Source organism: Garra rufa, chromosome 8 (assembly GCF_049309525.1).
Source record: "Garra rufa chromosome 8, GarRuf1.0, whole genome shotgun sequence".
Lineage (NCBI taxonomy): Eukaryota > Metazoa > Chordata > Actinopteri > Cypriniformes > Cyprinidae > Garra > Garra rufa.
Window position 1 is genome coordinate 26,301,441 of NC_133368.1, and position 27,636 is coordinate 26,329,076.

Below are 27,636 nucleotides of genomic sequence, written 5' to 3' on the forward strand. Positions count from 1 at the left end.
TGTTCCGTGTTGTGGCTCACAGAGATCAGTCCAAACCTGTCCATCAGGAATAACGGTCCCTCATTATAGAGCAGAGTCCTCCTCAGCGCTCCAAACACCTCTGTGGCGTTTTCCTCCCCTCTAGCCGGCTCTTTGGGGAATTTTCATATAGAATCGGGTAGGTGAGCCTGTTTCGTGTGTACTTGAGTCCTTGTGGATGCTTTTTATACACCCTATTTGACTTTTTTAACCCCCTCCCGAATACGAGATTGCAATCAACTTGGCTTCAGCGGGCGCAGGTGAGAAAGGTGCGCTCGACTCACGGATGCTGACACACCGGCAGCTTCACACAGGGATGAGGATGATGATGATGATGTCGCTCGTTAAATTTATTAGTGCATGTTTACGCGTCTCTCATAAACGGATGCTTTCCCGTTAGACAACAACATAGGAACCCTGTTCTGATCCGCATCTCTTCAGTCTTGTTTTAGATATTAGGTACATGACTTTTAGTCTAAATACTTAAACATATTTGATTGCAAAAATAAGCTGAAAAATAAAAACATTTTAATTTTGTCATGAGCATCCACAAATTAGCCGTGAATAGGGTAATGTAGCTTTTTTACTGGTTTGTTTATCATGCTTGGATTCAGTGTTATTTTTAAAGATTCTCCTGCACAATTCAGCAGTTTTTTTACATTATGATAAGATGACAATTACAGCTTTTAATTGTAAGATGTATTATAAGCAGTTATTAGAAGAGTGTACGCAAATAATATTTTGGAGTCTTTTCGTGTGTGTTTTTCCTTAAAAAATAAAAGGAAAGGAAAATAGGTATGAGCAAACATTTCTTACTAAATACTGTTTCTCTTATATTTTAAAACATAAACTGACAAGGTTTTAATGACAATTCCGTGCAAAAGTAAATTCGGTCAATGAGTATAAGTCATGCAACAGAAATTACGAAGTCAATATTTACATCTATCAGACTCACAAAGAAAGTAGCCCACAGAATTAGATGCATATAACTTAAAGACAGAAAGAGGGGGAAAAAAATAACAAACTGCATAAAGCATTTCCACTAAACACAAGTTGCCGAAAACTTTCATAGCTTCTCATTCTATGAAATGCTCTATTCACACAGCACATGCTTTATGGTGACTTGAAGGTGTCGGTGTGTCCGTCCCCCTTCATTCGCGCACTCACGCGTTGCTGTCCGATCACACACACACACACACTTCAAAAGATCAGACGACGCGCAGGACGCTCACGGTCCCTCTAAACAAACCCTCCTGGATAACTTCATTCGGACTTCTCAGTCACTCTACCCCCCAAATATCATTTGCTCTCCTGTGAGCGACACACATCCTCCTTCCTGCCCTGAGAGTCCAATTGTTGCCGTGTGTGTGTTGGTTGCTAGATCTTGGATGAAGGAGCGGAGCCCATGCGGACTGCTGCCATCTGACCCACTCTTATCAATGAAGCAGGAGATCATGGCGGAGGGTCCCCGGTGTAAGAGGAGAAAACAGGCCAACCCGAGGAGAAAGAACGGTAAGAAAGTGACTTATGGCGAAAAACTCAACTCCGGCTTGTTCTCGCGTCTTTAAAACACTGTTGGATTTAGGTGAGATTGCGCGTTGTCAACTGAAGCGCTGTACAGAAGAGTGCGGAAAACTCAGCGACACTGTGGGCTAAACTGTTCTCTTGTGTGCTTAAGCTTTAAGCCTAATGGTTTAAAGTGTTTTCATTGCCGTGGAAATGTTTAAGTTGTAACAGAGTAATAGTTACAGAGAGAGTTCAGATGTGAGCGTCTATTATCTCACAGCACAAAACCGTTATGTGTGTGTGTGAGTGCGTGCGCGCTCGCGTGTCTTCCCCTGAACACAATACGGCTCTAAAATACCTTTAAATGCCTAAGAAAGTTGTTTTGAGTGTTGTTTGTGATTTGTATTAGTTTTACAGTTAAACTTGTTATGGACTTCTGTCTTTGCTGAAGTTGCAAAGGAGTGAAGTACTGCTGTACGGTTACAGGTTATGTGTTGGGACACTTTTCGTCACTTTCTTAATTTATAAATGGTCACAAGTGTTGTGACTTATTGAACTCATGACTTCTGGTTTGTGTTGAAGACATAATTGAAGCAAATTTAAGTGACTAATGTTTTAGTTGGAATCCTAAGGAAAAAGGACGAAAAGAAAAGTCCTGGTGCCATAGCACTGGCCTGAGGAGCATTTTAGACACAAAGAAAAACAAACTCATCTTCAAACATCTTAAGACTATCACTCACGCTATTCTGTCCTTTTCTTATTAATAAATATATTTTTTGTAAGTGGGAAAGATTTATTTTAATCGGAACACTTCTAATTATATTGTCTAATTTGTGTTTTATGTAAATAAATGTAAATATTGCTTTGGTTATTTTTGGTAGCCTAGTAGCATTTACACATATTCCCGGACTCTGTTAGCTATGTTTGACCTCGATACTTTATTAAACGCGATCTATTGATTTTATAAAAATCAAAGTAGGCTGTCGCGGAGTGTATGACACTAAATAAAGTCGATGGGTTGAAACTTATTTTCAGATAAGGGCAAAAATGAGTGAAGCGGTCAATCAGTAATTCTCTTGTTTCGGATTGAAACAGAAACGCACCACGTTGAGATTATTTTCAGATGCTGTTTGAAAACATTTGCTTGGGCAAAACATTATTGCTCACTTATTTAACTTTTGGGGTGGCTATACTTTCTATTATTTTTAATGACAGAAATGTCTTTGAGGAGAATACGTTGGACTAGATAAATAATACATATCGAGCGATAGCTATAAAACTTGAGTTGAGTAAAATGTTTTGAATCTTCTTAACAGGCCGTTATAATGTAAACGTAGCCTAAATAATGTAAATAAAACACACATTTATAATATTGAGCAGATGAATGCTTTTCAGTTTCAAAGCAGTGTTTTTATGCATACATATAATTGCGTAGAATTATTCAGCAGGTTATATTATTATTTTAAATTATCCTTTACAATGTATTACTGAATGTCTAAATTTGATTGTTTACTTTATTGCCTAATTAATGCAGTAAAGTAATTAAAATATAATTTTTTACCCCATTTAAATATGTTAGTGAATATTAAAAGGACAAATTCGTTAAATAATGAATCCAAATGTATTTTTATAGTTTGTAATTCAGGTCCTCTTCTCTCACAGTGCGGCCCCACCCCGCTGTTTCGAGGGCCCAATGGGAGGTCACATTAGGCCCTATGTGAAACTCGATCCGCTCTCTGGCTGCAGTTGTGTTGTGGTTGTCATTTACCCTCCCACACCCCCAACCTCCCCCTTTTTTTCACAGCACGTCACATCCAGCTGTGAGGGCCAGCTTGACAAAACTGTCAGAGGCGCAAGACTATAAAGTTGCAGGGTTCTATAGATTGTCATGGTTCTGTTGTTGTGTGTCAATTTCTCTTTAATGACAGATCGCTGTAAACTTCTTGTCGCATTGGTTTTTAATTTCTCTCAGGTTTTTCCTGTTATTAGGCATAATTTGTCTTTGATGTGCACTACAGCTGTCACTTTAAAATTTCTTTGTGATTCATTCTTGTTTTTTTGGCTTGTTTAGAAACCGATGCTAGAGCTGCTAATACAAACGATCAGAAGCCTTTGTGAGAAGTCACTGCATTGAGTCACAGCAGTTAACAGATTAAATCACTTGTTTCTATGAAAGGAACATTGTGTGATATTTGTTCGGATGGCATAAAGAGGCTAGCAGGTTCACCGAGACAAAGCGCTAAGACAATGGCTTGTCATTGGGGCATCTCATTGGCATGCTCTTATAATCGGCAGTACCAGGGTGTCTAGTGTACTGTCTTTGGCACGTATCGCGCACAACCGGGCCATTGTGAATGCAGCTGCGGCAGATACCTTTCACCCTCCTTCTTTAACCACTTCCTACTAAATGCGTCTTTTAAAAAAAAAAAAGCAACATAAATTCTTTACAATTAATTATTTGCACATTTACAAATAGAGGTCTCGCTCTCTAAAACACATGTACACACCAATCTCAAGTAGCTCTCCGGCAGTACCATCATCTGTGCTGACCTGAATGCCTTTCATATCTGCTATGCCATGTTTCAGCCACCCCCTTTCCTTCTTTCTCTCCCTCTCTCTCTCCCTCTCTCTATTTTTTCCCTCCCTCACTCCCTCTCTCCCTCCTCCACCACACACCCCCTCAGTAAACACCCCCGAGGGCAGAACAAAGAAAAGGAGCTCCTCTCCTCCTTCTTAATCACAATTCAGCCCTTTCACTGCCGCCAGGCCACTCTCTCGCTTTCAGCATCCCAAAGCCAGAGATGAAAAGAGCGCAAGAGAGAAAGGAGAAAGGGAGAGCAAGAGCAAGCAAGTGAGGAGAGAAAAGGTGGAAATTATGATCTAGAGCTAGAGGTACAGAGGTAGAGTGACATAACTTTGGTGCCTCTTTGCGATTGTTAAACTCCCTTGGTTACGCTACCCACGCTGGTCAACTGCCCCAGCCGAGGGACGGGGTCCTCACTAATGGCTATATAATGTTACTGGATGCCAGTCTGGAACTATTAACGGCTGAACAGCAGACGAGAGAGAGAAAATAGGGAGGGACTTTGAGAGACAAAAAAAAAGAGACACTGATAAGGTTAGAAAGAATTGAGTGAGAGAAAACAAGTTAGTGTGTGTATATTGGAGGGGAGCAGGAGGCCAGTGGAATGGAGGGGCTAGCAACAGATTGTTTTATGGGCCCAAAAGAAATATCACAAGTGCTTGAGACTATGCAGAATCCATTTTTAAAGTGCTGCGACAGACGTTAGGTGTTAGTTGTTTATGTTGTCACTTTGTAGCAAAATCACACGCTTCATTTTAGCTCACTCATTTTGACTAGTTCCTGTTGGTTATGTTTTGTTTCCCCCCACCCCAGCCCTAAAGTTGCCATACATCTGCCATATTCAAGATAAGCCAACGACCCAGATGCAGAGATAAGAGAAACGAGACGTTGGTCTTTAGAGATCCATGGATTTGTATGGGTGGCGGGACAGATGCCACTCTCAGGACCGACACTTTCTAGCAGTCCATCGCTTTCACGAAGTGAGACAAAACATCCAGTCAGGGGCCAAACGCCTGTGCCTTTTCACTGACAGACAAGACATCCATTATTGTGTTAGTCTTTCATTCGCTTTTCCCCCTGTACCTCAATAGGTCAGGGATCACAAATGCAAATCCACAGGCATACCGAGAGAGAGAGGGAACGTAAGAATACTCAAATGCACCATGTGATATGAATTCTTAATTTTATCTGTTTCGCTCCCTCCCCCCTCGACTTTTTTTTGTTTGTAAGAAAAGGAGATTATCTGTACACCTTCATTCAAGTCCCCTCCCCTTTCAGCTGGGCCAAGCTGTGCAGGATTTAGGCCGATTTACTTCAGCAAACACCTATGGACACTGGGGAGGGGACGGACCCTGCTTGGAAAGAGGGGGTCCTTTGTTTGCTGGGGTGCAGAAGGCCTAATGCTTCACCGGGCGGCCGTATTATCGCATTAAGCTGTATGCTGGTGGCCCAGGGAGGCTGGTTAAAGCTAAAGTAGTCTGCTATCTACCAAAGACAAGGGAACATACATTAGTGTAGAGACGTGCCCCCATTGTGTGCCTCAAACTTCTTCTCTGGACGCGAGAGATTAGATGGTTCTAGGTGGAGGAGTTGTCTCGGGAGCATCCGCCAAAAAGTACATCGGTATATGGCGATTCAAAAAGTAGCTCCTGCAGAAGCTTGTGATATTTTGGAATATTTGCTAGGAGATGCTTAGATTCCCATATACTTTGTGGCAGGAAACTGTCTGACCGTGGCATTACTATGGTGTTTTTATTCCAAGTTAAGCTACATCGAGCCCATCCCCCATTTTCTTTTTCTTTCTCCAAGCTAGTGCAGAGAGCTTTATCTGACTCTGTTCTCCTAACATCTGTCACCGCTAAGAGGGACAGGAGAACACCACCGGAGGCTTCGTTAGTCCTGTGTCACTTGTGACTAACCGGAATGGGCAATTCACAGTAGTGAGTCTGTTCCCTCCTCTTTTCTCTTGCTCTCCCACTCTCTACTAGATGATACAGCTTCAAATGCCAGAGCTCTTGTTTTATGCAGTCCATCGCTACGTTGGGTGTGGGTAGTTGGCCCGAGAGTGCCAAACACACCCACGCCGGCCATGGCGATCAAGATAGCGTGTAATGTTTCCATAGTCAGAGGCTGTACTTTACAAGCTATCTGTTGTTGTTCAAGGTGCTCAGCCGCGGACGTGTATGTTTGCGGTTCAAGGTGACTGACAGAGTTTGTTGTGCGTCTTCCCCCTAACTAACCATGTGCACATTTTCTTCATGAGTGAGTGCAGAGTAGCGCTGTGACATTTTGTGGCGCCGAATTGCCGTTAGCCTAAACAGCGAGGATTTACCAAGGTCAATAATGAGGTATGTCACTGCAGGCAGCAGAAACAACAGTCCCGGTGATAATGAATGGGACTAAGGTTAAGCTCAACCAGGATGTGTGTTTGTGTGTTGTTGCGAATGTAACGTGCATAAAAATTGATAAGCCTTTGATAAAAGTTGTTTTTTATGCATTTAACCCCTCTATTTTTCACCTTTTCTCGACAGTCGGGAATCACAGTTAATTGTTCCCTCAAGTCCGACTTATGTTTGCCTACACATATGGATGCTCTCTCACAAAGCCCACACGTACACCGTACGCACTCACATGGACATGTCCTGTTTGATTAGTGGAACACCTCCGGCAAGGTCACAGACACATGGAACAATCAATAACGGATCGGTGGATTAAGGTGTCATGACATCTGTGGACCCAGACCTCCCATGTATGGGTGAATGCCTCTTAAAGCCCACTCCGTTGACAATGCTCCCGCCCTAATGCCAGATCTATATTACAGGCCCAAAGAGTCTGTGTCCATGGGCTGTGGCCTTGCTGCCAGTCATCTGCATTTGAAGGTTTCCCCTCACCGAGCTGCTAGGAAAACACAGGCTGCGTCTGTCGGCGCATATCTTCCCTTTGCCGTGATGAGGGGGGAGATGTTGGCCTGTGATACGGTGGTTAAGTAATTGGAATAGATTGTTCTCAGAGATTAGCTTGAGTGTAATGGCCTCTTTCATTCTGACCCACAGTCACAGGCACTGCTCCGAGATCAGACTAAACATGCGCGCCTGTGTTGGAAGGGCCAATAGCTGTAATTACATCAGCCTTGTTATCTAAACACATACTTATTCAGTCATCCATTTGCAACATAAAAGTGAAAGTAAAAGGACTGGACTCTGACATCTTCCTATGACACAGATGTGGATCCCAAAGTGTGAACGGGTGGTATGTGCTATTCCCAGCACTTGCCTGGGACAGAGGGGCTGCGGGCACTGTCATAAGCAAATGTCAACCTGCTACCTCAGGAAATGAACAGTACTGAGGAATTAGTCCTGACAGCATTCCTTCTACACAGACAGACCACGTTTGTAGCACCTCGCTCCCCGTCGTTCCTTGAATCCACCGTGTCTTATCATTATCTGAGGTGAGGTTTTGAAAGCAGTCGCCGAGCTCTGCCTTTTCCGTTTTACTGCTCCTCCGACCGTCCACCAGCAGGGCTCTCGTCTGAGATTACAGGGCATAACTTTTTTTGAGGGTTGCAGGTCTAGCAATTAAAGTAATGAGGAGACTCTCCGCTCACAGAAGCCAAGGCCTAAGTGTAGTGCTGACTTGCTGCCTTTCAAGTCGATAACTCCTGGCCCACAACCTCGGGCAAGGCATGCCTGCTCCTTATCAGGGAGGATGTCCTGTGCTTTACATTCCTGGGCTAAATGATCCTCTTCCTTAGTGTAAGCGCTAGCACTCAGGAGGATTGGATCTGATGGCCCCGTCAAAGCAGCCTCTGGTCGCTACAAATGAGATGCTAGCACAGACTGGGTCTTTTGCACACTTCAGTCAGCGCTTTTATTCATGATAGGGAATCCGAGCTGTTCAAAGGTGTGTGAAGTAAAGTTTATTTAACAGAGAGTGTGCAATTTAAGTCAGCTGGGTTTGGTCTGTTTATACTTGACTTTGGCTGTGAAGTGCTGAAGTTGTCAATTACCTGACTGAATGATGCTAGATGTACAAAGTGCCCTGAGGGTCTACTGTAAGTGAATGATGTCAGGCCTTAATTGTATTCCAATTGCTAAGCAGTGGTGGGATTGAATTGCCATGTGTGCCACAGATCCAGATGGTACAACTGAACCCACCTTTTCAGGCTGGCAAAATCACAGGTCTTAATGCCATCGGCTTTTCAAGTTTTACAATGGGCCAGGCCTCGTTATTACCAGCGGCGGCCTCTTTGGCGAGACTGCCATAAAGAAAGTGTTCCTCCGCAATTAAAGCTAATGAAATATTCATGTGTGGCACCTTCCTCAGCCATCCTCGCAAATGAGCAAGCCATGCCACCCCCCCCCCCCCCAGCTTTATTATGGTGGTAGCCTGGCATGTCTGCAATTAGTGCGCTGTCTAGCAGCGCTGGCTGGGTATGGCGGGTAGCGATTGGAGGAGAGGGGAGGGGAGTGTTAGGGATGTCGGAGGGGTCACGTGATGCTTTGGGAAGGTACACAGGAAATGGAAAAGGGGAAGGACCGAGCAAGCCATTTGTAATGCGAGGGTGGCACCGCCTGCTGATTCACTTCACACACCAGCTTTTGTGCAAAAATGCAGGGAGGCAAGGATAGTGATACTTGTGTTGAGGTTTGAGGTGTGAGACAGTGAGTTATTACATGTTTTGTGAGGAATACTTATTGATGGCTCAAAGCTTATTAATTCCGTTTGGATGTAATGTATTCCTCTCGTCACATTGTATTAGAAAACAAGACACTTTTTTGTTATAAAAAACAAAAAGCTCTCAGCTGTCAATCCACTAGTTGATCTTTCGCACAAACACACACACACACACACAAAGTTTCTTTCTCTTCTTCCTTCATTCTTTCTCTAATGTCTCACACATAGAGACAGATGGACACGAATAGCCATGACAATGTTGTTTTGTTAAAGTGAAGACAAAAGTGGGAGGAAACACTGAATAATTGTTTATCCAACCGATCAAACTTTACCTGTGAACTCTTCAGTTATATAACACTACTTTTTAGCTGTTACGGCATGCAGGACTTGATTTAAATTCTTTCATCGTGCCAATCCTAAATTTGCATTAACCAAAGACTTTACCCATCTCCACATCAACCTGGAGAGGCCTTTGTCACTTTATGAGGTTTTCACTTTGCCAGTGACCCTTTTGCATCTCAATGAGGTGCTGTACCCTCTCCTCCCTCATTCCCACGCAACGAGGCCCTATCCATGGTGCACCTTTCCTTGGAGCTCTGTGAGAAGTCCCGTGCATCCTCCAAACAGGCCGGCCCTGCCGTGTTTACTGTGGGATTAGGGGGGTGAAGGGGGCGGCTGCGGGAGGGTCCGGGGGCAGCTGAGGAAGAGGTAGCCATGGGAAGGGCCCCCCAAAGGCATGGAATGCCGGTGAGGTCAGCAGGGGTTGGTGCGGGGGGAACCAAAGAAGCTCTCCGGGGATGGAGCAGGTGCTTTTGTGTAGTCCGTCAGGCATCAAAGACGTGACGAGGCTGAAAAGGTTAGTGCTGGCGCTGCAAAGCGAAACTCCCCCCCCACCCCCCCCCCCCCACACACACTTTTTTTTGGCTCCGTACTTGTGAGAGTGGGTGCAGGAGTGAAAGTGAAGGCTGGCTCCCATGCTCTGGTGTTCAGAGGTCACTTTTTGTACCTGAATGGGCTCCAAAGGAAGAGAGGTCCATGGCAAATGCTCAAAGTAAAGTTTTCCGCTCCGTAACGGCCTGTTTGCAGGGCTGTCATCACAAATGCGCTTCATTCGGACACATAGGGGGCCCGAATGTCCCATCAATCTCTAAGATGACAGTAAATTTATCATACCTATGAAGTGTTTAGTTAAGTAAGGTCCAGGGACTTCACCTGCTTTGAAAATCCCTTTAGATTTGTTAAGATTAGCAAAAGATATTAACTGTATTACTAATAATTGTTATATTTTTTTTCCAACAAAGTCAGTGGTTTTTTGGGAACGTACAGAAAGTCTTTCAAATAACTTTCTTGTTTGTTTGTTTGTTTGTTTGATTTTTTTCAGTTTCAGGGCTTGTTACTGCTCTGACATGGCAATGGGTCAAAAAGCCCAGTCAGGCATAATGCTGTGGAGTCTTTACAGCTTAGCGACAAATTGTCTTGCCTCTTTCTGCACTTGACGTCCCAGCCTCACCCAATCAGTGCACCTCATGTCTTTTTTCTCTCCGTTAGGATGGGCAAAGCAGGAGGAGGAGGTGAGGTGAGGAAGCAGGGGGGCGGTGGGTTTCAGTTGTTGCAGGTTGCGTCATGGGACCCGCGGTGTCCCCTTTTGTGCAGCACGTCAAATGTGGTTAACATGCGGCCATTTATCTGCAAAGCCCCCTGGGTGTACAATGGCCTGGCTGTGTGTGTGTGTATGCAGAGGGGGAGGAAATGGTAGAGCGGTGGGCTTAGCATCGGAGCGTTCCCATTCTCTTTCCCTGTTGCTGTCACCTCCCCTCCTCCCCTCATTTCTCCTCTTGGCTGCACACAACCCCTCAGTCATTGTTTCGTTCTTTTTTATTTCTCTCCCCCGGGGTGCTGTGTGGAGCGACTAGGTCAGGCGGCATCTGACAAGGTGCTTCAGAATGTTGTGAGCTCCCGTGAGACGGATTGTTCCCCGCAAACACGGTGTAAACCGCCAGGGTGAGAAAAAGAAGGTGCGCTTTAATTCCCAACAGCACCTAGCGCTTTCTGCAGAGTCAGAACCAAAAGATCTACCGTGTCGCATAGTCATTCTTTAAAACTTTGTTTCGTATCTGAAACGTGAAAGGTTCCTCAGAACGTGAGGTCCTTTAAGGTCCTTCAAAACAAAATCATAGCCAGCAAGACAGTTATGGCTCTTTCGATCGCCTAGTTTGTTTTGCCTGAGCTAAGCCTCCTTTTCAGCAGTTCTGTGCCAATAGAAGTGGCATGCATGCATTTCACAGGTAACAAGATTACTCAGACCGGTGATTGACTCATTTGCCAAGGGAGCTGTTGAAATAACCGCACAGGAGCACAATGTGAGATTTGTTAATTTTATTTTCTTTAGACTTGATACAGTCAAACAGAAACCTGCACCGTTGGTTGTGCTGTGCTGTTTGTGTACGTCTCCCCTGGAGAGAGCAGATGCAGTAGGGTCAAGGGCCAGTGTAATGATATAAGTGATACGAGGATGGGACGTAAGTGTATTTTTCCGTGCGAGACTTTTCTCTTTGCTTGGTGTGCGGTCACTGGCGTATGTCCATCGCAGTCTGATGAGAGAGATGTTTAAAAGAGAACACTGACAGAGAGTTTGTCACATCTCAAAAATGATTCGCTTGACAGAATAATGCATTAGAATAGAAATAGGTGGAACTGAATTGCTTTTTGCTGAGATATTTGTTATTGAAAAGCCAGCTCATTTTAGGTTGGACGAGTCACTGCTTCAAACATTGTACTTGTACATGTTGTTTTCCTTAGAATGGGTGGTTACTGTCCCTGGAGGCGAAGAGCTCTGAGAAGCCACAGAGAGCACTACCATTTTCATTTTCCATGTTCTCCCTAAAAATACACCACAGTACATCCCTGCATTTTTGCGGCGGGTGCTGTGAACAGAGTCCCGATGGCAGAATTTTTGTATTTCAATCCCATGTCATGTAAGGGCAGCTGATGTGTTCGGGACCAGCCAATAATTTCCCATTTCATCTGATTCGAGGAAGAGTAGTTTACATTAGCGGTGCCAACAAAAACCATCGGCCAAAGCGTTCCAGGAACCTCCCAACTGACCGTGAATGTTATCTATAAATTTGTCCGCATAAGCCATTTACCCTTGTTCACTTGTTGCTGCTTTTTACCTTCATTTTTTCTTTCAGCTAAGCATACTGTCAACAGCACGTTTGCGTCACATAAACAGTACCCAAACCAGCCCCACACTTATTTCCCATGACTGCAGGGGCGAATGTCTTTGGACTTGCTTTTTCTTATTGTGATTCTGAGTTTACTAACACAGAATGGTCTGAGGTGAGCAGGAAGCATATGTTTTGGTTACAAATATTTGCTGGAAAGCAGCTTGTTTGGTCAAAAGTTGCAGCTTTTTGTTTGAAATAGTTACTCACTCATAATGTTTCTCAACATAGGAAGTGGCATGAAACAGTCATACCACATAAGATAACTACGGGCGAATGTTTGAGAGAAACAGCGCGCTCCAGCTGTCTGTTGCTACTCGACTGACGGCAATCAGCAGCGAGCTGTTGACACACGGCCATCTGTAAACATTTAAAAGGATGAGTTTGCTTACAGTCTCTCCCTTTTAATTAAAGACCCGAGATGGCGCCCACCCTTTTCCACAGGTTATGTGATAACTGCACCTCTCTGTGAAGAATGAGAAGGTCTGCTGACGTCCTCTCCAAAACACTCGAGCAAGGGTGGAGATTCAGCCGTGTCCTAAATTAGGCACTCTGACATGAGCCATTACAGTGCGCGGTGAACTTCCTGTTGCATTGATTTGAACTGGGCTGTTTTGAAACAAGGCTCGTCTGAAATGAACTGGAGCGAATTGGATGAGATATCAGTGACCTTTAAGATGACACACTTTGCATTTGCTTGACTTCCTATAATCACGCAAAAGTAGACATGTTTTCTGCTAAGGTTGTCATAAGCGTGTGTTACTGTACACGATGAGTCGTTTGTTTATGGCAGTCACTGCCGAAACAGAGGGGAACGGCTCTTTCTGTCTGCCAACCAAGTACGCTGGGAGAAGCAAACAAACAAATAAACAATGTGGGGTGAGACAGGAGACAGGATGGGACGGGGAGGGAGTGGGTGGTCAAGACACATCGAGGAATCCTTCTGGGGCACCATGTCAACCAGTTCACCTGAAACTAATGCCCCAGCAGACACTCTCCCTAACGCAGAGCCCTAATGAGAATGAGGTTGGCGTGGGAAAGAAGACGGGGAGGCACAAATAGGTGACCCACTAGGCCAGGGTGGGGGTCATACCTCTTGTCTAAGGGGGTCTTTTGTTTGCATGTCTGAGACATGGGAATTAGTGAGACCATAGTTTTGTGGGTTATGCCTGGTTTGTTATGAACAGCTTGAGGGAAGGCATATTACCCACAGATTAACAGTGTTGTAATTATATACTCCGTATGACGTATGTTATCAGTAAAGAATATATTTGCTATATAGTTTCAATTTTAAATATTGTGTATTTTATTTTCTGTTTTGTAATTAGAATTAGGAAACATCAGAAAATAGAATATGCTAATATGCTATAGGCAAAAGTCAGTTTGTCGAGGTAGTCTGTGGTAGTTCATATTGACCACGGCAATCACATGGTGTAATCCCTGTCAAACTGGAAATCTGGGTTAAATGCAAATTGATTCAAGCAATACCAGACAGTAATTAACATGTTAGTTGTGTATACGTGCACTAGACCAGAAGGTCGTTCATTAAGATCTGGTTATGTCTACAGTTACTATTCAAACCAATTGAAGGAAAAGTAATTATTTTTCTAATGCTCCCTAGAGCAAGAGCCAAAACTGTCAGAAAATGTTTTTATTTGATGTGAGAGAGGGAGAAACGTGTTATATTTTTGGTAAAATGTCCTGTGAGATCAAAATAAGTAATGATTTATAGCCTTGAATATGGTGAATTTGTAGAATGAAGCATATTAAGGATTATAGTAATGACTAAAATAAATATACACTACCAGTCAAAAGTTTTTGAACAGTAAGATTTTTGATGTTTTTTGAAGAACTCTCTTTGTTTGATCCAAATTATAGCAAAAACAGTACAATTTTAAAATATTTTTACTATTTAAATGAACTGCTTTCTATTTGAAGGTATTCTAAAATGTAATTTATTCCTGTAATTTCAAAGTTGATTTTTTAGCATCATTACTCCAGTCACATGATCCTTCAGAGAGCATTCTAATATTCTAAATTGGTGCTCAAAAAACATTTATTATTATTATTATTATGTTGAAAACAGCTGAGTAGAATTTGTTTCAGGTTTCTTTTGATGAATAAAAAGTTCAGAAGAAAAGCATTTATCTGAAATAGAAATCTTTAGTAACATTATAAATGTTTTTATCATCACTTTTGATTAATTTAAAGGATCCTTGCTAAATAAAAGTATTAATTTATATAATGTCCAAGCTCCAAAGCTTTTGAATGGTATAGTGTTACAAAAGCATTTTATTTCAGATAAATTCTGACATTTGATAATAATAATAATAATAAAAATAAAATGTTTCTTGAACAGCAAATCAGCATATTAGAATGATTTCTGTAGAATCATGTGACACTGAAGACTGGAGTAATGATGCTGAAAATGTAACTTTGATCACAGAAATAAATTACATTTTAAAATATATTCAAGTCATTTTAAATAGTAAAAATATTTTAACACATTGTTTCTACTTTTGCTGTATTTTAGATCAAATAAATGCAAGCTTGGTGAGCAGAAGAGTCTTCTTTTAAAAAACATAAAAATGCTTACTGTTCAAAAACTTTTGATTGCTAGTGTATTAATGGGGAATGTAAATAATATTATTGAAATGCTAATTACTATTATTCCTGGTCATTATTTTAAATCTGTATGCACTAATTTTCTCTCTTTTTTCTCTCTCTCTCTCCCTCGGTGCTGATGTTCATCTTATCTGTACGTCAACACAGGTAAGAACATCTTCTTACACACACGCATTTAACAAAAGCTAAACGCCTGTTTGCCGATGTCTGCTGGTTAAAGACACCCTCAAGAAAGCTTTAGACTTCCTCTTTATTATACTTCCTCTGCTGCACAGTACCAAAGTCGCAATTGCAATATATGGTTTAGCTAATTATTTGACTCATCCCTGATAAGCAGCCTCACTGTTCTTCAGTGCTGTGTGAAGTCTGTATTGCACATCCAGCTGTTCATACGTGATGATTATCTGTGCTTGTGTGGAGCCGTGTTGTCTATTATTAGATCTTAACTAGCAAAAAGTTCACCAGACTTCTAGATTGGCATGGTGACAACTGACTTTAGGAAACTGTGACTTTCTTGATTCTAAAATAAAATTTGATCACTGTCCACGGTTTGAGTCCGATAGAAGCTTCCTCAAACATACATAAATAAATAACACTCTAAACAAACAAACTTTGAGTGTTTACTGGACGAGCACTTCATGTCTTAGTCCGTTAGCTTTTGGGTTATGAGTGTAGGAAATGGCTTTTTTTGAATCTCACAAGTGAAAATATCTGTCCTGTTGTATATAAGGGACGTGACACTACAAAACCTAAAGTTGCTTTTCATAGCAGCTAACTGAATGATTAATATTAAACCGTTCTAATAAAAGCTTCATGGTTTCACGGGCCCCTTTAAGCGAGGCAACAATATCTCTTTCCACCTGGGGAAATGAATAAATCCCGTTTCCCAACTGTGCAAAATCTGTTCTTTAATGTGTAGCACAGCCTAGCCTGCATCATGTGGGTGGGCCTGTGTTCTTCCCACTAAAATTCTAGGATACTTCTCTCTTTTTTTTTCTTTTTGCCTGGCTGAGAAATACATTCCCTCGCCAAGATGGGAGAAAGCTTTGGAACCAATGAAAAGGTGTCCCCAAGGAAGCTGTTAATGATTTGCAAAATATAACCCAGAACTCAGAGTGGTTATGGAAAAATTATTAAACAGTTGAGTTGATTTATATATAATATAATATAATATAATATAATATAATATAATATAATATAATATAATATAATATAATATAATATAATATAATATAATATAATATAATGTTATAAATGTATTCGATTTCACCCAAGGAGAGACAGCAAACATGTTTTAAGTGGGCTTAAAACTACCTTTTTTATACTAATTGGTATATTATATTATTAAACAATATTTAGTTTGAAACATTTGATTTTTGTGAAGTTACGTAATTTTGTTGTTGTATTGTTGTTTATTGTAATTTTATTACATGCTTCGTCCAGCATATATACACGTTAATCAGACTATAATTGGCTTTGACTTTGTGCACATGCTCTGAAAGAAGAAACACATGTTTTTAACTTGAAAGTCAAACCCATCGCAAGCAAGGTAGATTTATCAAATATTTTATTGCATGTATACTGGAACAGATAGATGACGGCTGCAGACCTACTATGTAGATTCCTGCTGTAGCGTGATTATAAGTGTCATAAATTTAAACAGGGATGAGAAATTAACATTAGTGTCATTTTGAAGCTGCTTATCTTCACCTATTACATGGTTTGGTTCCTTAGAGGGCATGACTGTTCCACACCTTAACCACAGAAGCTGACAGTGAAGGCTATTTTGAAAAGTGACGCTAGTGAGCTGATACAACTGAACTTACAGTGTGAAGAAGTGGTGTGCTAGTGCTTCCTACATACATGTGTTGAGAGTTTAACAGACCTCATGTAGGATTGTGGCTGAAGAAAAACAAGAGCAGTGTTTAGGGGGAGTAAGATGTGGAAATGCGTGTGTGTGCGCGAGAGGATGAGTGTGTGAGGTACGGAGAGCGTTTGCAGATAAAAGCTGTAACTCATTCTGCCTTTCAGCGACACTTCTATTTCAGATACGATAATGTCCTCACACCGATCCCTATTTCTGCTGCACTATCAAGACTCTTAAAAGTGACTAGTGCTCTTAAAACTATTCTAAGCAAAACAGCTCGAGCATTTCGAGAAGTCCCGTTTTAAGTGGCAAATTGTTTTCCCACAATAGAACCAAGCAATTGCTAATTGGAGCCTATAGTCAAATTGACCGAGGACTGATTGGGAAAGAAAGACAGAGGAGGAGAGAAAGAAGGACAGAAGGGTCCTCCACGCACTTGCTTTAGAGTGCACCTTGAGTGTGTGCGCTAGTGTCTCAATGCTTTTGGATTTAAAGAGCAGAGCGGCAGTGGCGCAGGTCCCAGTCTGTGGCTTTGGATAGTTGCGCTCGGGTTTCCATTTTCAAAATGTTTATCCCCCTGTCGACTTCACCGGTGAGGCAGTCGTTGAGCTGCGTGACTTTGAAAGGTGTGTGAGGTAGCGGGAGAAAGTGAGGCGTAATCTTTGAGTAATGGAAGGATTTATATGGAAATGCGCTTCAATCTTCAAGCTCCGCCCCCATTTCCTGATTTAAAGGACACTCCCTGAGTAACAAGTATCTGCAGGAGTGTCCTGCGGGGCTAAAGGCAGAAAGCTGCCAGCATGACTCAGGAATGAGACGTGGCGGGTTGACATTTCAGTCTTACCTTCCGTAGGTGTCGTCCCCCTGCTTCTTATTTCGACATCTGGAGTTGATCAAGCGGTCACTTCCTAGTGCTTTTAACCACCCCCGCAGCTTAAAGGGGGTCGACAGCTGTTAAAACACCTGAGCACGCTTGCCGGAGACCCCTTCCTCTCCTACCTCCCCGCAGAGGTGCACACATTACATGCTGGTGTGGAGAAAAAGGGCCACATGCTAACTCAGGTGGCCTGGCAACCTGACACCACCGGGGTTCAGGAGTCTAGACTAAAGTTCTGGCCTAATTTTCAGGGTTCTGCTGGGATTACAGCCCTACAGGCCTCTCTCTCCAGCGGGGAACTGCCATCCACGGGTAGATTGTATCAGCAATTTAGGTCTTGTCGGCGGGTGATCTTTAAGGTTGTGGGACAAGCTGGGGTTCAGACAGCTGTAGCCCTTTTGATCTTCCAGTCTCCCACTGTAGCGGTCCAAAGATAGATGTCAGTCACATACACCTAAAAATAGTATGTCTGGAAAACAATATGCATCAAAGACACCTTGCGCTGTAGTGTGCGTTCACAATTATGTGACCAGCTAAATTACAGAAGGCTCTTCGGATTCAAAGGGTGTTTTTAGTGTGAGAACAAAACAATGGCTCGGTGCTGAGGTGATTCAAAAAGTAGTTCATGACCTAGCCTTTCTTTCTGCTGCGACTCAATGTAACAGAATCAGTGTTAGCCTCTAGCATCCCTTGGGAGAGGGCATTATGGCTGCTGTATTGTTGGCTAACCTCCTGCCAACTGTGCGGGGAACAAAAGGCCGAGCGTTTATTACCAGACCCTGCTGTGTTAAAGGAAGCCCAGACCAGCCCTCCTTTCCTGGGGATGGCCTTCTTTTGGCTGTGCTTTCATCAAGCAAATGTAGCTCTTGCTAATAACCAGGTAGATAGTGAGTTTTTAAGAACAATGTGTCATTTTGAGATTGGTGCAAGTTGGATTATTGCTCGAAATGTGTAAATAATCACAGTGAGGAGGCATGTTGGTTCGTGATATGAACGGTTTTGTATTTTTGTGTAGTGTTTTTTCTGAGAATTATGTTGTAATTACTTGATATGTGACCTTGGACCACAAACCCAGTGTCATAAGGGTCAATTTTCGGAAATTAAGATTTATACTTCATCTGAAAACTGTTTGACAATGTATCTGAGGGTGCAAAAAAATCTAAATATTGAGAAAATTACCTTTAAAGTTGTTTGAATTAAGTTCTTAGCAATGCATATTACTAATCAAAAATTACGTTTTGATATATTTACGGTAGGAAATTTACAAAATATCTTGATCTTTACTTAATATCCTAATGATTTTTGGCATAAAAGAAAAATCAATCATTTTGACCCATACAATGTATTGTGGGCTATTGGTACAAATATACTTGTGCTATATAAGACTGGTTTTGTGGTCCAGGGTCACATATTTGAAAATAATTTAACCGTGTTGAGGGGAGTTCTTATTGGGCATCATATATAGTTTTCATGAATTATTCAAAAATAAGGGGAGAGAGAGAGAAATTCCCATAACTCTCTGGTTTTTCTTTTCAAATGAGTCCTTTTAGATTTTCACAGTAAAATCTGCTTCCGTATTTCAGCACAGTCATATGATAAAACAGGAAGTGGCGAAGAAAACGACTGTGGTAGGCTAATTATTGCTAAAAATGGCTGATTCTATGACTTCTGCTTGATACAATCAGAGTTGCTTTCTCGCACATCCGCTTCAATTTTACATTTAGCATAGAGTGTTTGTTGGTTCAGCGTGTGCTTGTCATTCCGAAGCTCTTCGTTGTGTTCCACATGTTCCAAAGAAAGACATGTTTATACAAAGCTGGACACAAAATGGCAGCTCAGCGCCAAGAGGTGGGCTTGCTTAGTTATCCCTGTCCATCCCTGGCTGCTAGAGCACATTTTTGGCACTCGCCCTTGAAATCATCTCCACCTGGATGTTGTAGGCCAGAGTCCAAACACAATAAGGAAATAAAATACGAGTGTGAAAAGCTAGCAAGAATGGCTTTTTCCCCGCTGGGACCCGCTGCACTCCACAATGCACTTCGATGACAGGAAAAGTTTATGGTGATTTGTTGAATCAAAAGGAGGAGGATGGGGAAAAATGCTATGAGCATGAGCTGTCACATTCCCCACCCATGACGGAGGCATGCGTATTTTTTCACTAGCTTAGTCCAGCTGCTACATGCTAGCCTGAGAACTAATCGTCAATGTTGGCCACTGGCCCACATGGAGGAAATTTGGGTTGTTGTTAAGTGGGAGTGAAAGTTATTTCCACTGAGATTGATCATTATTGTACGACTGAGGGAAACGGTTGTGTGGGCCATCTCAAAAGAGCATTTTAGCCGACTCTTCTGTGTTTTCATTAGCATTATGACCCACTGTAAATTTTGATATATGTTTTACTGTGCAGCCAACTCTTCGCTTTTAATCTATGTTCTCGTTGTCATGGGATAGATTAGCTAGTTAGCCTTGCCCAATTGGCTTTTTAAGGCTGTATTGGACTTTAGGGAGTGCACAGAGGCAGTGGGTACTAATGTTGTGCAGTTGCCAGGGTTGATTCGAAAATTGAAATACTAAACTTTTAAGGAGTGTTAAGTGTTAAAACCTTTTGTCATTCTTATATTATTGGTTTAAACTCTAAGGTGAATAGTTTACAGTTATCATGCTGCTTGCAAAATATGACTTGCCAGTGAAGCAACAGACTTTAATAGTCCTGTTAAATGCATAAGGGTGTGGAACAGGAGAAAGATTTTTTTTTCTTTTGAGGGGCGAGTAATGAAGACCAAATGACTACTCAGAAATCATTTATTAGATTTTTTTTTAACCTTCATCCTACTGATTCACTTGGGTGGAAAGTTTTGCCCTGGGGAGCCCATGGCTGTCAGTTCCTCTTACCTCAGACAACCATCGCCATCGACGGTGTCGAATAGGAACAGTGGGACAAATTACCCGCACTGTGCCCAGGGGGCAGGTGGCTTTTAGGGGTCGTTTTCTCAGGTCACATGTAGGAGATGTACATCTGTCACTGCGAAGGTAGCACTGGGGGACACACGGCTTGCCGTTCCCTGATGTGTAAAGTGATTCAAATTGACAGACGGTGGTACCTTTTGCTTCGTTACTCCCTGTGCCCTCTTTAACCGGGGGACAGGATCACAAAGCAGGGTTTGTTAGGGTAATCTAGGCCTTTGTCCACTTATCAACATGACGAATCATCTGTGTGGAGCTAGACGAGGTATAATGCAGTTCCATTGAGGAGCCATTTATTTGCCGTTTATTCAACACTTGAATTAATTCCCCCGTAGGACCTTTCACATTATCTTTCTGCTACACACTACTCAGACATGTATGGGTTGGGTTCAGGTTGCTGAGGACAACAGGAAGATATTTGCAAAGAGAAAAAAGAAGTGTTAAATAAGTGTGAAGATTGTCATCCTTTAAATAAAAAAAGTATTTAGCTCTGTTTCCCTTTAATGATATCTGCAAGCTCAAGGACAGATGTGAGGAGACCAGTATCAGAATTTATGTTTCACTGGTCTAAACAAACTTGTTATCTTTATTTGTCATTCCCTTTCATTTGTAGTTCATCTTATCTTAAGGAAACATGAGACGGCTCTAATTACTAAGACGTTTACTTTTAGTGTTAGTGACTAACTACTTATATATTTTAAATAGTAATATATTAATATTGTATTGCGTTAATTAATTTTTTAACACCAGTGTATCATCTTGCTCAGGAAACAACATACTTATATCACTTTATAATACTATATTGTACACATCTGACGTTTGACACATTTTGGTGATGCAGGGGAATCTTTAGTTGTGGTTTATCACCACCATCAGCTGGCTTGTACAGTAGTGATGTACTGTAAATGGCCTTTAAGCGTCTGACCCATTTAAGCTCAGCATGCAGTGGTGGTCAGAAATCATGGCTAGAGGTCAGATTTGCATGGTGGACGGCTGTGTGTTATTGGTGGACGGCGATCTGGGTTGTTGAGCATCGATGATCAATCAGCAGGGGTCTGCTGAGTTATATAGTTTCACTACTGCAAAAGTTTGTCACAGGAAATTAACAAATAGGGGGAAGGGCACATCGAGAGTGGCTAAAAATTGCAATTTGTTTTTTGCAATTTGAGAAAAATGTATTTGAACGTGTACGAGATTGAAGCCTACCAGTTGCATGTGTGCTGTACTGGAATGGGATAATTTCATCCAGTGACTTTCACGAATATTCATGAGGCTCTGGTGATATCTGTAGTGTTATTCATCATCGAATAATTGCATAAATTCTATTCGGTGAGAGAACCCAAGATGCCCCACACGTATAATATTATACTGTTCTCTTGAACAACGCTCTTAGTGGAATATCCACAGCAAAAAAAAAAAAAAAAACCTTTTGCAAAAATGTGTTTTTCTTATTTATATCGCAGCACACACACAAAGCTCCATGTCAAACTCCCCTCCGGTCACACCAGTCAAAAACTGGAAAAAGAGGAAAGAACATACCAAACAATATTATCATAGAAACGTCTATCCATTTATATTTCCTAACTTTTTAAACATGCTGAGATGTGAAGTCTGCGCTCAGAAATGTAGATCCAAAAATGAACTCCACTAGCAGGGCATGCTTCTGTGCCAGCACGCATAAATTACATCACATACAAACCAGTTAATATTTCACAAGGGAATGAAAAAAGCCCCAGAACGATTCTATGCCCTGGACCAATGTGAGCTTGTTGCAGAGATTACAATACATAGTAAGGTCTGAATTGTGTTAGAAGTGAAACAAAGGGTTCCCTGCAGTCAGCCTCTGAGAGGTGAAAGGTCAGCCCGGCACATCTGACATACTGCACATTAAGATGTGTGGGCCAGGGTGCCTTGAGGTACTATTTGCCACCTGGCAAAGATCAAGTTGTAGTGCTTTGTTTGTGAATGTGTGTTTTGAGGGCACTTGCATTTTTTTTGTTTTTGCTGAAATCGTAAATCAGGAACTCTGAGTAAAATAAGACTGTGCACTGTTTGCCTGTAAAGTCATTATTAAATGATGTATAGAGAAAGTGAAGCTGGTGTATTTTTGATTTGATCTGAAACATTAGGAATTAAACATGTTGCTTTCTTTTGTCAAAAAGGGTTTGAACATTTCCAGAGAGCACTCCCACCTAGGTCAATAAATAATTCAGGCTTTTTGGAAGTAGGCCTTGCGTCCCCTTGAGAGGCTAGCGGGCTGCTGAAGCCGGAATGGCTTCATCATTTCTAACATTTACACGGGCATACTGTATGCCGTTAGACTGGCGCTCATCTTCTCTGAGGCAACTTTTCAGGTTTGAAGAAGGTCTAGATTTTCGAAACGGCGTGAGGTGATTCCCCAAAACGGGTTTTCTTGCAAATGAATGTGATATAAAATGTGTACAAGTAGAATTAGTTACAGTTAAGAAGAAAAGGGAGAATACCTTTCACAAGCACACACACACACACACACACACACACACACACACACACACACACACACATACACTTTTGTGTACACACTCACACACACATGGAGCAGTTTATATCTTTGTGTTGGGGTCTTATCAGAGACAAACAGCTACAGAGCTTTCTTTTTTCCCTCTCTTTTGACAAACGACACTCTGTTGCAGCAACATTACCAGTATGAAGAGGTGAAGTGTTTTTTTTTTCCTCCTTTCACCTTAACCAACCTTACTACAATATGTTTGTAATAATATTTAAGGATAGTTAACCCAAAATGAAAATATTCTATCATAGTTTACACACTGTCATGGTTTTGCAAACATGACTTACTTTCTTCTGGTAAACATAAGGAAATAATGAATGTCTAAGCTTGCTTTTATTCATATAATAAAAGTGAATAGGAACTGCTGTCAAACTTTAACAAAACAAGTATAACATGTATAACATTTTATGATTTTGAAAGAAATTTACGTAATTTACTGAAAATCTTTCCCTCTTGTCTTACCCCTTAAAACTTGCCAAGTCACATGACACGTGAACCAGCAGTGCTTATTGATCAGTGATGGCTAAATGTATTTATTTGTTTGTTTGTAATAAATGTATTTATTTAGTTAGTTGGTTAGTTAATTATTTTAGGTTATATTTACTTATATTGTGGTCAGTTCCCTACACAAAAGTAATGTATGGTTTCACATATTCATTGTATGGAAAAGAGCAGCCTGGACATTCTGCAAGATATCTTAATTTGTGTTCCCCAGATAGAAAGATGTGTAAATGTTGACAAAATGTTGTTGTTATTATTATTAGAATATACAAAAACATATGTAACCCTGGACCACAAAACCAGTCTTAAGTAGCACTTAGCTATAGAAGGTATATTTGTAGCAATAGCCAAAAATACATTGTATGGGTCAAAATTATAGATTTTTCTTTATGCCAAAATCTGTAGGATATTAAGTAAAGAGCATGTTCCATGAAGATATTTTGTAAATTTTCTACTGTAAATATATCAAAATATAATTTTTGATTTGTAATATGCATTGCTAAGAACTTCATTTAGACAATTTTAAAGGCGATTTTTTCAATATTTAGATTTTTTTGCACCCTCAGATTCCAGATTTTCAAATAGTTGTATGTCGGCCAAAAAATTGGCCTATCCTAACAAACCATATGTCAATGGAAAGCTTATTTATTTAGCTTTGATGTATAAATCTCATAAAATGATCTATACATTTAAAAAAAAATTGACCGTTTGTGGTCCAGGTTTTATATTTATATACACATATATCTTTTGTAGCAATGTAAAAGTTTTTACTGTAAGTTTTGATCGGTTTTATGTGTCCTTGATAAATAAAAGTATTAATTTCTTTAAAAATAAACTTACTGACTACAAAATTGAACAGTAGTGTACTTGTAGTAGCACTAACACATGTAGTTTGTAAGTGCTGTGTACAGCTCATATGACAGTTTGTTTTAATTAATATTGTGAACGTTTAGAAAACTGTCAATGGCTCAGAGAAGGATATGAAAGTAAATTCTAGCACTATGACAGGCTAATATGACAACTTGGACATTAATCGGCTATAGATTCTCTTCTTCATTTGCAAGGAAGTTGTGCTCAATCAAGTGACACGGCCTCTCGGTCAGATGTTCGCTTTTTTCTCAGTGTGATCCATGGTAACACAAAATATTTTGTAAACAGGCAGAGGACCCAAGGAAAATATGTGCGTAGCCGTGTGTGTGTGTGTGTGTGTGTGTGTGTGTGTATGTGAAGGCACGGTAGCTCGCATGAGCCGCCTGTATATCACATGCTTTGTGATACTCTATCTGAGTTCAAATGAAGCTTACAGTGACTCACAATCTCACCAGGTTGTTTACGCCAAGAAACCTGAATAAGGCTGCTAAGATTGTTCAAGGGCTTAGTTCAGTGGATCACAAGAGGTAATTATGTAGAACATAAACATTACATAAATGCAGATAAACAAACGAGATAAGTTAATTATTTTATTATTGTTATTTATTTCCTTAAGCGTTTCTTTAAGATGCGACGACAACTGAAGTCCAGTGCATGTGTAAAAAAGGTTCAGCTGACATTTCGGTTAACGTCTGCTCAGCGCCCATCTCAAGGTGCTAAAGGCTGATTAAGTTCCTTCTATAAGCGCCTCTGGCTCAATTGCTGGGCCCCAGCGATCACACCTCTGAAAGTGGAACTTGCCACCCTTACCAGGTCACACCTTATCCCCTCATGACTGATAAGAGCAGCACAAGGGCAGAAAAGAGCTCGTGTTAGCAAATATGTGACAAACAAAGTAGCAAAAGTTTTTTTCTTTTTTTTTTTTTGCCGCCAAGTCACCGTGACATTCGGTGTAGCAAAGAAGGTTGTGGTTTAACGTGCAAACATGTTCTATTTATCAGTTCATACTTGAGAGGTGTTAAGTAAAAAAGGGAAGCGAATAAATTCAGTATTTTTCATTCGCAATGCCTCGAAATATTGTCTCAACGGCGCTCATAGAGTTAACCGTCTTAAAAGAGCTCTGAAAACGAGAAGCCATCCATGGGAGAATGTGACCTACGGTCCTTCACCCTTGTTTAAATAACAGGTTTTGAGACCGTGGAGGTTTTTCTTGGCACCTGTTGAAGTCAAAACTCCCCAAAACAGACAGTTTCACAGGCTTTTGTATTTTAAGAAAACATGTATTTTTGGCCACTGTCTAGCTCTGGTTTCCATGGAACTCTGGGAGAAGGTCAGAAATCAGCTTTCTTTTGAGGTGACCATGCAAAGATTGTGTTATTTATTGATATATTTATTTAGACATTTTTAACTGAAAGGTTTGAGCTGTGTTGCGCGGTTGTATTACCCAACAGCTAAAATCAACAACTGCGGAGCCAGCGTTGAAAGTTTATGAACATAATAGGCATAATTATACAGTAGAGTTGTGGTGAATGAAAAAGAACAATAAACATTGGGGTGTGAAGTTAGAAACTCATATCTGTCTTATAAGGCAGTTCTATGGTCCCTTTTAGTCTGTAGGCTTTAATACAAACACATAGAGTTATATCCATATGCCTTAAAATGACTGATCATCTACCTAACATTTGTCGACTATTACAGTGAATCTAATTGCAATCCATTGTTTTTGATAGTTCCTCCTGATGGCCATTATCAAGAGGGATTTGGTCACAAATCAGCTGCATTGAGCTGCGTACACTCTTAAAGTGACTGTCCAGGGTACTGTAACTCTAACGCCAATAATTCGGCCTGTTTGTAAATGGCCTCGGCCAGCTTTATTAGCCCGATGCTTTGCCACTCCCTGCGTTAAATCATAGATGATTCCCTAACAAAGTGGCGAACCCTGGCTGCTCAGGAGTTAACGTGGGTCTTTCCTGTTCTGTGAAAGCCCTGCGGTCCTCAGCATTACGAATGATGTGGCTTCTGAGAGCCTTAACACAGTCGACGGAATGAATACGACTTCCGTTTTAGACGATAATATGATCCTCGTGTGCTCCCTGGAGGTGTCATCAAGGGGAAAGACGAATCCTCCTCGCTGAACAGAGGAAGTGAAGGGAACAATGGCCCCCTCAATATTTACTGGTTCTCCACTCTAAGCCTGTCTTATAATCGCCTGAGCCAAGGAGATGTTTATGGCTTCCCCCTGGACTATTTGTATGTATGCTCTTCTGTGTGTGTGTGTGTGTAAGTGTGTGTGTGAGAGAGAGAGCTTACCCAAAGGAGTGGTTACAGAGGCAGGCTATAGCTTTAAGCTCTGCAGTACCTTTTGATTCCTGTAATCGGCATTCTAATTATCCACTTGAGCTAATTAGCACCTTGCTTTACCCCAGGTGTGTTACTGTAAACATCATCAAAGCAGCTCACTTTCACACTCTTTGATGTGCTTCTAATCCAGCACCTCCTCCCAGAAAACCAGATCAGGGCATCTTCGTGTTCTGAGGATGTTGCTGTTTTATAAATCATTATAAACATATTTAAATATACATTTTGTAGTTAAAATCATTTAATATTTTTTTAGTAATTTTTATTAATTATTTTTTGTAAATTCTACATCTTTTAGGTCTATATTTTGTCTATATCACTTGTGATGACAGTCAGTTTATAAATAGCCCTAAATACAACTTTTTAATTGAATTATTTTTGTGTATATGTGTGTATATAAATATCAATAAATATCACAATAAATAATATAAATATTTTTAGATATATTTTACTCCCTCAATTAATTATTTATCAATTACACTGCCAGTCAAAAGCTTTTGAACAGTAAGATTTTTAATGTCTCTTCTGCTCACCAACCCTGCATTTATTTGATTTATTTGAAATAGTAAAAGCAGTAATATTGTGAAATATTTTTACTATTTAAAATAACTGCTTTCTATTTGAATATATTTTAAAATGTAATGTCAATGTAATGTAATGTATAATCAGTATTTAAAACAGTTGAGTAATTTTTTTTGTTCAGAATTCTTCAGAAACATCTGAAGAAGTCTGCATTCTGCATTCTGCAAACATCAAAGATCTGCATTTATTTGAAAAATTTTTTTTTGCAACATTATACATTTATAGAAATGTATGCTTTAAGTTGATCAAAAGTGATGATAAAGACGTATATTGTTGCAAAAGATAACTATTTCAGATAAATGCTGTTCTTCTGAACTTTCTATTCATCAACGAAACCTGAATAAATTCTACTCAGCTGTTTTCAACATAATAAAAATAATAATAAATGTTTTGAGCAGAAAATCATAATATTAGAATCATTTCTAAAGGATGTTGTGA

At 40.7% G+C, this 27,636-nt stretch overlaps 1 protein-coding gene across 3 annotated transcripts in view; it reads left to right on the plus strand.

The window, feature by feature from the left end:
- Positions 1–19: 19 nt before the first annotated feature.
- The window catches only part of zeb2a (zinc finger E-box binding homeobox 2a), a 55,348-nt gene continuing 27,731 nt past the window's right edge, over positions 20–27,636 (plus strand). For 2 of the 3 annotated variants that reach the window (XM_073845362.1, XM_073845363.1), the window contains exons 1-2: positions 20–157; positions 1,400–1,530. In XM_073845362.1, coding sequence (XP_073701463.1) covers positions 1,407–1,530 — 124 coding nt within the window. In that variant the 5' untranslated portion in view covers positions 20–157; positions 1,400–1,406. Of the gene's footprint in view, positions 158–1,197; positions 1,531–27,636 lie in introns of those variants that run through there. The other variant, XM_073845364.1, reaches the window with a different exon arrangement.